We start from the raw sequence: 14,110 nt of genomic DNA, 5'->3' as shown, positions 1-14,110 counted from the left end.
AAACAACTATCAAAACTTGATGTGGATGATAGTCTATCCTACACACTTCAATAAATGCCGGACAAATATGTTGGGCTATAATTTAGTATAAAGCTGCAACAACTAGTATACTAGTATACTATATAATCAATACATCTTTTATGTTGTTTTTCCCAGCAAAAAAATCCAATTATTCTCTGGTTGCAACTTCTTAAATATAAATGTTTAACTGGTTTTCCTTTATATTTAATAACAGTAAACTGAATATATTTGGGGGGGGGGTTGCTGTTAGACAAAATGAGACATTTGAAGAAGTCACCTGAAGCTCTTGTAATCAATATTTTGACTGTTTTCTGATGTTTAATAGAAAAGAATAGGCAGATCAATACTGAAAATAACCGTTGCAGCCCCGATTTAGCATAATTTGAAAATTACATTTCTTTTTTACTGGCAGCAAAACATTACTATCATATATTTTATTGAATCAATGTCTTGTGATTATAATGATAAAACCTGCACATACACAGCATACTGAAGACTATGTGGGGACTGACCTCTTTCTGCTCCAGCAGCGGCAGGGCGTCAGTCAGCAGGGTCATCCAGAAGCTGCGGGGGGCGATCTTTGCCGTCATGAGGGAGAGGAGCAGCTTAGCCGCATCTCTGAAGCGCTTCTCTCCGTACAGCTTGTGGAACTCACGGTATTTCCCTGCAAATGACGAGAGAGCAACGTTTTCAGACTGCAACACTGGCCCATGTTAATACTTACTGATTACTACCAAGAAAGAGGTTACCTTTCGTCTGCATTAATTGTTTACACTCTTATTTACATCTAATCTGTTTATTAGAGAAACTGTTCTTTGTCTTTGCTCCTCCTGCAGGTGGGATTGTAGATACACTCATTCGCATCAGTGCACCGGCATAATGAACTCAGGATGAACTTGAGATGCGTCATTTAACGTATATATATATATATAATTATTAGTAGAGGCTTTATGTCTTTATTATTTAGAAATGTGACTAATCATTTGTGGCTAAACTGTTTCTCAAGTTGCTTAAGAACAACCAAATAAAATAAAATCTAATTTGTCATATGTATCTTTTATCAGCTTGTTGGCAATGCCTTGAGATGAGTATCACATTGACCTCAGTGATGGGGATGCACATCCCTATCAGACATCACTGATATCCATCCCTCAATTGTTTCAGCAGAGGCATCTGGCAAACCGTTTGATTCATGAACTCTGAAGAAACGTATTAATATTACAGAGATCTAGCTACAAACTAACATGGACTGATATTCCTCCAGTAAAACATGCTGTCACATGCTGTTGCATTAAGTAGTTCATGGTTTTATTTATATCTGTGTGCACACGTCTCTGTGTCTGAGGCTCATGTGACGGCCTAAGAGAGACTATAAGGGAAGCTGTCCAGGAGACAATCTGCCCTGACTGAATGTTCCATCACTTAACAAGGGAATTTAACTTGTGAGAGAGGCTAAGTCACAAGTTGAGCAGTGCTACAGTGTGTGTGTGTGTGTGTGTGTTCCTTGTTCATACCAAGGAAAGTAAGTCTGTCGCTGAGCAGCATTGCTGGACCCAAGTTGTCTATCAGGTCCAAATCAGAGAAGGTCCCTCTGGCGCAGTAATCCTGTAAGAACCTGACACACACACAAACACAAACACAAACACACACACACACACACTTTTAAAATCATTTAAGATGCAACCTCACAACAAAGTGCTTTCTCAGGGAGACCAGCATGCTGTATTTTATCTGAGCCCAAATAATCTACAATGCTTGAATTTAAAAAGGCCTCCCCAGAACACAAGAGATCAGCCGAACAATAGCCAGATCCAAGCTTTGTCTTTGAGTCTGATCAACTCAAGAGATATCATCAAGATTCATGGTGGAAACAGTGTTGAGGAGGCCTTGTTTTAAGTGCTGAGGTTCTTTGAAGATAATTCAACTAAAAGGTTGTAGCACAGCCACAGACAACCTCTTCAATAAATGTGTTGTTAAGGGAACAAACCTCTCTGAAATGAGGGTGGCAAAGGCAGCGTCTTTGGCCCTGATGCTCCAGGACAGAGCAGAGCCCAGTCTGTTGTTCCTCAGGGCCCGCATAGCCATGATCTTACAGATGCTCCGCACTGGATGAGGACAAGAGGATGACATTAACGTTTGTGTAAGACAGCTGGATAAAGAGAATGAGAGAAGGACTGAGAAAGACGGCGCTACCTTGCTCGGACATTTGCCTCTGCTCACAGATCCTGAGCACCTTGAGTGCTTTGCGCTCCGTGTCTAAAGGAACGCGCTCAATCTGCAGCTCCAGGTAGACACGGCCAAACTCTGGGCAGTGGTCAAAGTAGTCCACGGCCAACTGCCACAGACTTTACACAAACACACAAAAACATCCTATAAGGTGAAGCATTTATAGATGTGTTGTTTCACCACACCTTGACTAATAGAGTAAATTATAGGGCCAATTAGTAATTATAAAAACACTGTATCATCATAATAATCAACAAATATACATATTATATATAATTAGATACAGTAATTAACATTAACTGAAACTTCATACCTGTGATGAGTGAAGAGACCAGACGCATATTCTAAAAGGAGAAACTCTCTCAGGTTGGAGCCAAAGCTGAACAAGAATGACATGGCAAATGTTAGATGAATAAAGTGTGCAATCTCCATACTTGTTATCTCCAGATTAAATGTGTATGCAAGTACAAAACGCAGACAGACGGTCCTTACTGTAGATTATGAGACTGGAGGAGTTTGCAGTGATCCAACAGGTCCGTCAAATGGGCCACAAACCACCAGTTGTTAAGAGCAATGCTGAAGAGACACATGGTGGAGAAATGAGGAAACAGGGTGTTGAGAGAGTTATAGTTTATAGACGTTAGGCATAAACACGTAGGATAAACCAAATAATAAAACTGACAAAATAATTTAAAAAAAGACTGAAATGTACAAATAGACCAGATCAAAAAGCACTAAAAGGGATATAATAATATAAAAAAATTATATTAATAGTAATATTAAAACATAGATAGACAAATTTAAAGAATCAATTAAATGTCAGACTAGAAAGGTAAGTCTACAGTTTGCTTTTAAAAATATCAACACACTCTGCTCCTTATCAACTCCATTTATCAATCAAGGCACGTTTCTCTTCTTTTACATATTTTCTTGGGGCTTTTTGTCTTTGTTTCATGTAAGAGCTCGAGATAGACAGGAAAGAGGGAGCGAGAGAGAGACGGGGCGACACAGCAACGGGGCAGAGGTCAGACTGGAACCGACAGCCGCTGCAGTAAGGACTCAGCCCTGCTACATGGGGGCTTGTATGTACTGTATAAATGTACGTAGAGATGGAAGTAATCCTGCGAGTTACCTGCAGTCCTTGATGACCTGATGAATGTCAAACTCAAAGGCAGCCAGTAAGATGCTGTCTAGAGGTTCTGGGACGCTCCTCGAGTCCAGAAACATGGTCAGGCATGACTGCAGCACACACACACACACACAGACACACAGTAAATAACAAGAACGTAGTAGCAGTGAGTGTGAGTGCTGAGTGGAACAGCAGTGGTTAGTGGAGTGTACCTGTGCATAGTAGTGTAACTCTGTGGGTTTGACTGTGGGGTGGCAGAAGAGCAGTCTAGTGACCAGGAAGTGGTACCAGGTGCTCAGCAGGTCTTTATGCTCCAGCAAAGTGTCTTCATCCCCAACTAGGATCTAAAATGAAGTGGAAAAAACAGGTGGGAAAAGGTTAAGGGTTGATAGTTAAGATTTAAAAACTCACGCAGTGGAATAAATGCACAAGAATCCGGATGTATAGGAGCACAGATACACGCTAAACTTGCATAACATAACAGTACATTCCAGTGTCTTAAACAGGACATCCTGTCGTATATACAGTATACTACAATTTTACATATTGAGGTAAGAGGTAGATGGACAACAGCTGAGGCTACTGAGGGCAAAAGGTCACTGACCTTGCAGATGAGCTCGAGGTGTTTGTTGCTGGCAAACGAGTTGTCCTGCAGGCAGCGGTCCACCTCCTCATGCCAGTGTCTCCACTTCACATCAAACTCCGTCAGCGTCTGGGTGCCACCAGGCTGAAGGATTATCATTGAAATATCAAAGTTAAAAGCCTCCACTGGTTGGTTTATGAGAGTGTGATTTATGCAAAAGTCACCCCTGTGTTGTTTGAACATAAATGGCACATTTGTATGATATCTGTGAAGGGAAGGAGGAGCGGTGTGTCTCTTTGACTCCAGAACGAGTAAAATACAGAAGATTAAATGCAGTTTTTGTCAGTAGGGGCACATTGAATGTGTGATATACTTTCTGAATTCATTTGGACCAAAGAGGGCCTAGGACTCCTCAATTACACACAATATGATTGTGGATATCTTCATAGAAACTGAAGGCTTATTAATTTATTTCACCAATTATGCCTATTAAATATAAGAGTTATAAATAAATAAATAAATAAATAAAACAATCTGATGGATGCCAAAAAGGCAGCTTAACAAAGCCAAAGCAGAAACACATTTTTACTTAAAAAATGAAGACAGATGAGATCAAACCATGTGTGAACTAATTCTGGCCATTAAGAATATAAAATAACGTGCAGATTTCTTCCTGCCAAGGTCAACTAAAGCTCCACAATGAGTTAACCACTGAAAGATGCTCTTACATTGTAGAAGGGCATCTTGCTGAGCAGAGTGTCCATCAGCTTGTACATTTTCCTGGCAGCAGGCTGCAGGGTGGCCTGCTTCACCAGCATCTGCCTGGCTTCCTCCAACCTGCCCTGCAGCACGTAACTCACCACCTGCACAGCAGACACAGAACATGTGATGACTGAGATATGTCAGACAAAACACTTATTAAGAGTGAAAAGCTCAGAATCAGTCTGTATAGTGGTTTTATATAAAAAAAAAAAAAACTAAAACAAAAACACTAAAAGTTGTATGCACAAGAGCAAGGACATAAATATTAGATGTGTTTTATGTGCGCTGCACCTACCACATCCCAGTAGTCGCGGTGCTCAGCGGGGCTCTCACTTTGCAGCACTTCTCTGGCCTTCTCATCAACATCAGCCTTGTGTAACCTTACCCAGTCCAGGAGGTGGAGCAACAGGGACCCCGCTGAGGACACAGACACACAGGCTGCTCACCTCACTGCTCTCATAGTCAAGTTATTAAATATATTCCAAAGCCAAAGCGGGAGATAAACTACAAAGCCAAACTCTTACCAGGAGCAGCATCAATGAACAACACTTCACACAGATTCCAGATCAGTTCTATGGCCAACAGAATGGACACCTGTCACGTAAAAACAGAGGCTGAAGTTAGTGGAAACAAAATAATCAGTCATAAATACATATGTATTCCTCTGCATAAGCACATTGCATTGATTGTCTGTAGCAAGTGAGTGTGTTGCACTTTCGAAACAAAATGTGATTTGTCATAAATTATACACACTGCTGTATTACCAACACCATTAAACTAAAAGATAATACAGTTTAATAATGAATTATTTGCTAGCTCTAAATCAGAAAGAAACAAATAGATGGCATCCTGTATGTGCAATAGTTGACATAAGGATGCAATGTTGTAGCACAGATACACACAGTAGTAGTACATACCTGGTTTCCATATTGCATTGCCACTTCTGCAACTTTTGTAGAAACTGCAGAAAAGTAAAAAAAAAGGTTCATTTTAAATGAATCATTCCCTAGTAATGACACTGAAGGATAAAATATCGAAATTATACCTTGCTTAACTCTTACCTGCGACTTGCTGAAGCTCCTCCATGCAGGCTCGTATCACAGATCTGTAGTTTTTACTGATACTGACAAATCTAAGAGGAAAAACAGAGACAAATCATAATGCAGCAAATGTTTATGACCTTGAGAAGCAACACAGTGACACGCACAGGATGTCCATCAGGTGGCCTTACTGGGGTTTTTTGTTCTTGCTGGGGAGATCCTCTCTAATTGTCTGCAGGCCCACAAAGATGTGATGTGACTCATTGAAGAGTTTGCGTAAAATGGGGGAATATATGTCCTCGTCTTTCCTGACCTCATGGATGAAGCCTGATCCTGTACCTGGAAATTCAGGACGGGAGGTGATAAAAGAGTGACAGTGGGCAAGAGAGAGAGGACAAGAGAGTGTGAATCCTTGTTATCTACACTCACCTGAAGCTTTGTAAAGGGTCTCATACACAAGGATGTCACCGGGTCCCCAGGCAAATCCCAAATGCGTCCCATGACTGGCTGCAGGGATGTTCTGCATTAAAAGAAGAAGAGGAGCCACTGACATCACCCAGTAAAACACTGCTGCACCGTTTTAACTTAAACATCGACTCAAACTGTGTTTTCTGTCTGGCCAAATGTACAACTTCGTAATAACTTAATTAGCACTTAAACTCTGCACACGACTGATTCAGAGCACCAATGTAATGAGCCGATGATAAGTTAGGATACTTTCTCACTAGTTTTCCAGCAACGTGTCGATGATGTTCTCACTCCTTCGACACGTTGTACATGTATCTCTGTTTATAACCTTTTTAACAGCAGTGTTCACACCACAGCTCAAACAGATCTCACATTCAACCCGGTGAACGCTGCTGCAGTAGCACGCCTGTCAGCAGAACCGAGAGGAAACGGACCCCAGCGGGAACTTACGGTGACTGTCGGCTCCACGTCGACCTCCTCCATCAGGACGCAACTGCACCGACACAATAAAGTATAAAACCGATCACTATTACAGCCCTAAACACTTGAACACATGAACTACAGGTGCGGTGCTGATTACGCGCCTCCGTCATTCACTCGAAAGCCCCGGCGGGCGCATGGGCGATGCCGTCACGGCGGGGCTGCCCGTCCTCCCGCCTGATGTGTTTGATTCATTGTATCGATAATTAAAGAATACACAATTAATAAGTGCATCGACACAGATCAATTAATAACTCTACACCTCTAGGGAACCGTGTACACTTACACAGATACACAGTAATTACATAAATACGGGAATAGTTTGTATTTTTATGTTTCCCATGTACAAACAAACTTTACAGATGTTTTAGCTGGAATCTGTTAAGAATCAGTGTTTTTGATTTCACTCATGCAAATACACCCTTTTTTTTTTTTTTTTAATCAAACGTAAAAGTTTTCATCCAACATAGTTTTTTTATTCCTTCTTCACCACCGGGCAGCAAAACAAGATGGCCGCTGAGATTTATAGGGTTAAAAAAAACAAAAAAAGGAAAACAAAAAGTGCAAACTGCTGCACCGCCATCACGTGTAAAGTACAGACTGATGCTGATAACTGCCCCCCGGGGCCCTGGTGGGGGGGCCGCCGGGTGGAGAGGGGCACATTGAGGGGCAACTTTATCTCCACCGACCGACAACAAAAGGGAAAACATCGCTGTGCGCGTTCACGTGTGTTTCTGGATGTCTCTGTAACGCGCACTGGGACTCTCCCGCCCATGTCCAGACCGCGCTTTGCCCCCTCGTGACCACCCGCAGCCACTCAAAGCTCGCTGCTGTGGACGCGCACCGACTCGTGACCGCGCACGTCGGGTTCGAATAATTTAACCGGGAGCGAGCACGTGCGCGCACTCGTATTCTTTGTGTGGCAGCGTAGAGAAGCGCCAAAAAGAGTGACTGACCATGGCTGATGAAAAACCAAAGGTGAGCGTCTCCACATTGTATCAGTGAACGCGTTTATTTCAGCAGGTCTGCGGCACGCGGGGTCATAGAAACAAACTGACGCTGTCACGTGTTCAGTTTACCCTCTTAAAGTTAGGAGCCAAAATTTCAACTACAAGCTTTACCCTACTTTGATAGCCGGAAGGTTTGTGAACGCGCATCCACAGACGCGCACATCGCTTTCTGCTCTGCTTGATCGCACACTGCCAACCAGCTGGTGTCATCCTCAGTGCATGCCTCAGTTTACCAACCTGAGAGTGTGTGTGTGTGTGTGTGAGAGAGAAAGAAAGTTTGTGCACTCAGCAGTGGTGTACTAGTATGAATTGGTATATGTCACTGAAACTACAGTGTTTTCTTTTTCTCCTGGTATATCTGAGCTTCTATCAGGCTGTGGTCAGCTTTGAAGACACTGAACCAGAATGTAAACAAAGGGAACATGTGCCCCTGGAAAGATTTTCAAGTTTATTAAAATATCTCTAAATTTATATATAAATATACTTAAACCACTTGGCACTGCCTGGTTTAGCCTAACTCACTTAAATAATTCATCAAATTTAGGGAAATATGTTAAAATATGTCAATTCAATATTATTTTGTCAGCAACGCCTTTATAAGTCAGCCAGAGGTACTAAAGGGATATCTGCCTGGCTCTAAATTATAGCAAAACTGGTTTTCAAATCTCTATTTTCTCCATTCACTATCATACTGCCCTACTTATTTATGTTTGAGGTGAAGTTCATTCACTCTGAGGTGAAACAGCTGTCACCTGTTGACGGCTCCGCAGTGGTGGCGTTCTTAATTAATCATCAGTCCTTTAGTGTGGTTAGTCAACAACAGTTAAAACACATTAAATGAAAAAGTACTGAGATTATAATAACGGAGAGAAATGTGCAGTTAGAAAAATGAATGGTCTTTGATTAAATATTCAGTGATTTTCAAATTAAAGCTTGCCAGCGATTTTCTTGTTGACAGACTAATTGAAGAACCGGCTAATTATTCCAGTTCCCTACATGCCCCTGTCAACTGTTTATTCCTCTCTGACTTTATCCCGCAGGAAGGAGTCAAGACGGAAAACAACGAACACATAAACCTGAAGGTGGCGGGTCAGGATGGATCTGTAGTGCAGTTCAAGATCAAAAGACACACGCCGCTCATCAAACTCATGAAAGCCTACTGCGAGAGACAGGTGGGCACAGCACCGTATCGGCACACAACAACCATCACTAATTGGTTGTGAACACTCAGGATGATGTTACAGGTTTCCCGAACCAGTGGTTTCCACACTGGGGGGGGGGGGCTGAGCTGTAGGCGGCTGTATAACAGTAACTTAAAGTGTACAGACCTTTTCACAGCAAGACAAATCTTTTGTTCATTTCATTGCAGCCACATTTCAATTCTCAGCACATTCAGCCTGTAACATACAAACGTGTGTTGAGGCCATAGAGTGTCCTCTTGTGTATACTGCCACTTGGTTTATTTATCTGTAATGAAGTTAATTATCCAGAAGGTTAGCTTTGATATTCACCTTTGCCTGTGTGCTTGTCGTGATGTTTAGTTCAGTTTTTGGCCCTATATGTTAATAATAAAAAAGTAAACATGTTATAGGAGAATTACTATTATTTAGCTGTTACAGATCTCAAATGGAACAAGCAATGTAGTATTTTAGTTAGAAACCTGGCCTTTAAAAGGTGCAAGTGGTGTAGCATTAAAGGACGGAATTTATTGTAGAAAAGGAATATAATATCCACCGTTTTCCTTAGTGTATAATCACCGTGGAAATAGAATCATTCGGTTTCATTTAGGAATGAGTCATTTTTTGAGCCGGCATGTTTCTACAGTAGCCCAGAACAGACAAACCAAACACTGGCTGTAGATAGGGACTTTCAAGGGGTTTCATTTGGTTGCAATCTGCAATCTCACTGCTAGATGCCACTAAAGCCTAACACACTGGTCCTTTAATGGGGCTGTAGTTTTGAGACTTCGTTGTCTGTGCTGTTTAAGGTACGAACTACACCCTCTAAAAAGTTGTTACACCTCCACCATTACGCACTGCATGTAATACACCCACTCAGTTATTACATTTTAGGAACAACTTGTCGGGTATATAATACCTACAAATTGTAGATTTTCAACTATCAAAACTTTGTTGCAGTTCCTTAACTGTTGTTTTTCACTGCATGCAGTGCACAACATTTGACTTGTCAAAGAAGTTCAGCTGTAACTAATAACATTAACAATGGCTCTCTTGCATTAAAGCCTTCCAGTAAGGCCAGTGAGTAGGCATGCACAATACTGGGACCCTGGAACTGACACACCCGACTATAATGCAGCCATTATTAACGATATTAATTACACCTGAGCTGTCCTGCTATGACATGTCAAAATCTGCCATTAAAAAGACCTATCAGAGTAGAATATGTTTGTTGGCTGTTCACTAGTAACTGTGTAGACAGTGTGGAGCAAGGCTTACAAGAGCTATGTTGCTAAGTTAGGCTACATTTGCATCATATGGAAATAATTATTAGAATTGCTTTATGCTCTGAAGCAACAGCTTTTATGTATGCACATGTTTAATCTTTTTGAAGACAAAAAAGGCCGTGATGAGTGTAATTATTTTCAGCCCTTTCACACTTCACGCATGCACTTGGTAATTTGAACTTTTGTGGTACAGCGTTCAGAATGTGATGTTAACCTCAAGCAAACAAGTTTATGTTTGTGCATAAAGTCCCACTTACTATAAATGATGTGGTCAGAAAGTTTAACTGGGGGTTTTATTTGACATGAAGACTTTGGTTGACTGCAGATATTTACTTATTGGTAAGGTCACAAGTTCAATATGTTGGACAACTCAAGGTCGTATCCAACAGACACATCATATATAAGCCATCTGAAGACACAGCAGGATGCTCAAAGGTCAAACGTAAAATAAAACCCAGATGATGCTCATTAAAGAGTTATTCATCATGATCATGTTTTCAGTCATTTTTTTTCCTGAAAGAGTTATTGTTCATAGTTTATTGGCTATGATCCAACTCTGCTGTACGGCTCTTCTCTTCATGCACAAATGCAGTTAGAGCAACAGAGTCGATGCAAATCTTCCCTGAATAGCTGTAGACCGCTTAAGGCTTTACCTCGCTCTCATCCCTCTGTAAATCAAACCTCCTTATCTACTTGTCCGTCTGTAGTTCCACATGATATCTCATCTTTACCATCAGCGGTTATGAGCTAAATTACTTCTGAAGTTGTCATTTAGCTACTTGCTGTGGCGTAGGGATGCAGGATTGCGGACTAATTCTAGTGAGTGAACATTGGGATTAGTGCCAGTTCAGTTCTTACGATTGTACAAAAACAGTCCATTCTGATGTATTTGTACCTAAAGAAGAGAATGTCCAATGAAACACAACCTGCTCTGACATTCCTGAAAGTTAAACGAGTGTTCAACTCTCTGAAGAATGAAAACCACCAGTACGCCAGTATTGTCTATTCCTCGGACCGCCAGCAGGGCAAAACAGACATGTTTGTCATGCAGCTCATTTTTAAAACTGCAGTTGGAACCAGATGTTTTTCATTATTCCTGTTTTACTGCAAAAGACGGTGTAACGTCATTATTTTTCTGTGACTCTCAAACTCCAGCAGGCATACAAATGGGCAATACTTCATTTAAATCATAAAAATATATATTTGTATTATTTTCTTTGCTCTTAGAATTAAACTTTCCATGAAACTCTGTTTGTGCTGTATGTGACAGCAAGTAACCATAAAGTACACAACAAATCCCTTAAACATTTGTTTTTTCATGGGTTTTTTGTGTGGCTTGAATCATTAATTTAAATGTCATTTTAATGGGTGCCCAGTTAGCTCAGTGGGTAGAGCTGGCGACCCAGGTACCAAGGCTGAGTCCTTGCTGCAGCGGCCCAGGGTTTGATTCCGACCTGCGGCCCTTTGCTGCGTGTCATTCCCTCTCTCTCTGCCCCCCTTTCCTGTTTCTCTCCAGCTGTCACTATCATAAAAGCCCTAAAAAAATAAAAATATAATTTTAATAAATCTTTACAGATCAACCCACTTTTTCTTTATATTGCCCATAATACTACAGTTATTTATTGTTTTGGTATGTGTTTACGCTTTTTTTCTGACTGTAACTCACTTTGTAACTTTGTTTTGAAATATTCTGATGTATTGTTAGTAGTAGGTGTAGTACTAATGGGGGTTTTTTTAGGTTTGATTGACAGTAAAGGTTTGATGTCTTTGTCTCTCCAGGGACTTGCAATGAGGCAAATCAGGTTCAGATTTGATGGACAGCCAATAAATGAGACAGACACACCAGCACAGGTAAGTGTGAACACTTGAAACAACAAGTTTAGCGACTTAAAACAGTGAATAGTGTGCTTAAAGAAGAAGAAGAAAAAAACATTCATGGGGCACACTGTGCCAGGGGTTTATAGCGGGCTGAAACATGCTTCATGAGCTTCCACATGCGTCATCACTTGTGCTGATGCATTTGTGGCATCCTTATCAGGTAAGGAATGCATATTTCAGGCATTCTTTTCTATGCCCGTTCCTGGGGAAGCTCGTATTAGTAAATGTTGGTATTGCCTTTTCCCCTCTACAGTGTTAAATACATGTGGGACATACATGGACTCACACATGTAAATGAACAGTCAAAAGGTTGAATGTAGAGGAGATCACCCCACAGTGTGTGGGAGGAATTTCTGTAGGCTGAAACCAGACACACACACATCAGGTCTTTGTGCAAGTCACAGTTGAGGACATGCTGACATAGGGCATCTGCATGCTATGCCTCAGGCTGTCAGAACACACACAACTAGAATTGAGTTGCCGTTTTCTCGAACTTGCATTGAATATGACACTTTAGACGGATGACAATGGCTGAGTAGACACAACTTGCATGTTATTGCATTTTACTGTGTTTCAAACCTGTCCAGGTAACACTGCAGTCATCAAAGCCGAATACAGTGTTGAATTTTTGGTTGTAATGGTGCCATTTTGCCTGTGCAAACAACAAAATTGAGTTTGTATAGATCATACTGTCAGGCTTGAGGCACATCCCATGTAACTGCAACATCTCGACATGTACTGAAGTGAAATAAAGCGACAATAAATACAAAATAAATACACAATATGCAGATCAACTGGCTATGAAATGTAGCAAACAGATTAAAAAGATGTTCAGGCTCATCAAAAGTCATGTGACACATGTTTAAATACCTTTTTTTCCCTCTCTCTTTAACAGTTGGAAATGGAAGATGAAGATACAATTGACGTGTTTCAACAACAGACGGGAGGCCTGATTTAACCAGCCACACTCATTACCATTCTCCTCTTTTAACACAACCAACCTTCCCAGCCTGTGATACACAGCGGCTGCTTCTTCGCAACTTGTCCTAATTGTCTCAACAGAAATTCATGCAGAAGAAGTTATTTCTCTGCTACACATGACTGCTGTATAGTATTTTCATTCTTGCCCTTGTTACTTCTGTTTTTTTGTACATAAAACCACAACCAGATCACCCTGAATTTGGGATTTGTTTGTTCACGCTATATTGTGGTGACTGTTAAGGACTTCCCAATTTGAAGGGCTTCTTCTAAGGTTGCAGACAGACAGGACTGGCGTTAGGGTGAGAATTACTACAACTGACTTTACAGATCAAATGTCGTTGGGCTAGGCTTGGTCGGTGTCCAGCAAATCTGTTCTTATAGTGTACTATTTTGGGACTGGCTGCCACTGAGTGAACTGTATACCCTGATTGGGAATGGGGCTGGATTGTTGCTTGTTTTCTGTCATCATCAGAAAAAAATATTTGATTTTATACATTTTTATATAGTAGTGAATGTGTAGAGAAATGTTTTGATTATCGTTTGACTAGGCCAAGCTTCAAATTTTGGGAAAACTAAGAGATGTTTCAGTTACATAAACAACTGTATTGTCTATTAAGATGCCTGATAAAATAAAGCTATTGTCTTTTTCCAAACTTCCACTAATTTTGTCTGCTTTTCCAGTGTGATTGTTTGACCCTCTTGTGGGCAGAAAATACAACCAATATATTATACGTTAGTCTAACTATGACAGGACATGTTCAGATAGTATTTTTTTAAGCCTGAAGGTTAGTCCGAAGATCTTCACCAGCTGGAGCTCAAAGCTTACCCACGTTTTTCTTTTCCCCTTTGCACTGTGCTTTAAAACATTTTTGCCAATTGTCATGATCAATGCTAATACATTAGACAGCAGAGGGGAGGAAAAAAGCCCTCAGGGATGTGGACTGTCTGAAGCAGAGAGACCTGCCACCAACAAGAGAGGCGAGCTCTGAGGTTCTGTCCAATAGGAGAGGAGTTCTGTCAGGTTCTGTCCAATGAGAGAGGAGTTCTGTGAACGTTCTGTCCAATCAG

General features: G+C 41.0%; 2 protein-coding genes across 2 annotated transcripts in view; one reads left to right on the top strand and one right to left on the bottom strand.

Moving 5' to 3' along the window:
* Window positions 1–6,857, bottom strand: part of nup85 (nucleoporin 85) — an 8,021-nt gene extending 1,164 nt beyond the window's left edge. The window contains exons 1-17 of the mRNA XM_035655814.1: window positions 6,680–6,857; window positions 6,191–6,281; window positions 5,953–6,100; window positions 5,783–5,853; window positions 5,639–5,682; window positions 5,246–5,315; window positions 5,017–5,138; window positions 4,688–4,822; window positions 3,981–4,103; window positions 3,589–3,720; window positions 3,380–3,486; window positions 2,740–2,823; window positions 2,561–2,626; window positions 2,215–2,366; window positions 2,009–2,126; window positions 1,536–1,636; window positions 534–685 (exon numbers count right to left, since the gene is read on the bottom strand). Coding sequence (XP_035511707.1) covers window positions 534–685; window positions 1,536–1,636; window positions 2,009–2,126; window positions 2,215–2,366; window positions 2,561–2,626; window positions 2,740–2,823; window positions 3,380–3,486; window positions 3,589–3,720; window positions 3,981–4,103; window positions 4,688–4,822; window positions 5,017–5,138; window positions 5,246–5,315; window positions 5,639–5,682; window positions 5,783–5,853; window positions 5,953–6,100; window positions 6,191–6,281; window positions 6,680–6,712 — 1,749 coding nt within the window. The 5' untranslated portion in view covers window positions 6,713–6,857. The remainder of the gene's footprint in view (window positions 1–533; window positions 686–1,535; window positions 1,637–2,008; window positions 2,127–2,214; window positions 2,367–2,560; window positions 2,627–2,739; window positions 2,824–3,379; window positions 3,487–3,588; window positions 3,721–3,980; window positions 4,104–4,687; window positions 4,823–5,016; window positions 5,139–5,245; window positions 5,316–5,638; window positions 5,683–5,782; window positions 5,854–5,952; window positions 6,101–6,190; window positions 6,282–6,679) is intronic.
* Window positions 6,858–7,562: 705 nt separating this feature from the next.
* LOC118323757 (small ubiquitin-related modifier 2) lies at window positions 7,563–13,701 on the top strand. Its single transcript, XM_035655818.1, has 4 exons — window positions 7,563–7,687; window positions 8,760–8,891; window positions 11,963–12,034; window positions 12,957–13,701. Exons 1-4 carry the CDS (start codon window positions 7,667–7,669, stop codon window positions 13,017–13,019), a joined length of 288 nt encoding a protein of 95 aa, XP_035511711.1. The 5' UTR covers window positions 7,563–7,666; the 3' UTR covers window positions 13,020–13,701.
* Window positions 13,702–14,110: the final 409 nt, after the last annotated feature.

Source organism: Morone saxatilis, unplaced genomic scaffold, assembly GCF_004916995.1.
Source record: "Morone saxatilis isolate NCDOM2014 unplaced genomic scaffold, NCSU_SB_2.0 Contig14, whole genome shotgun sequence".
Lineage (NCBI taxonomy): Eukaryota > Metazoa > Chordata > Actinopteri > Moronidae > Morone > Morone saxatilis.
The sequence above is the reverse complement of the archived record's forward strand: the minus strand, read 5'-3'. Positions and strand labels throughout refer to the sequence as shown.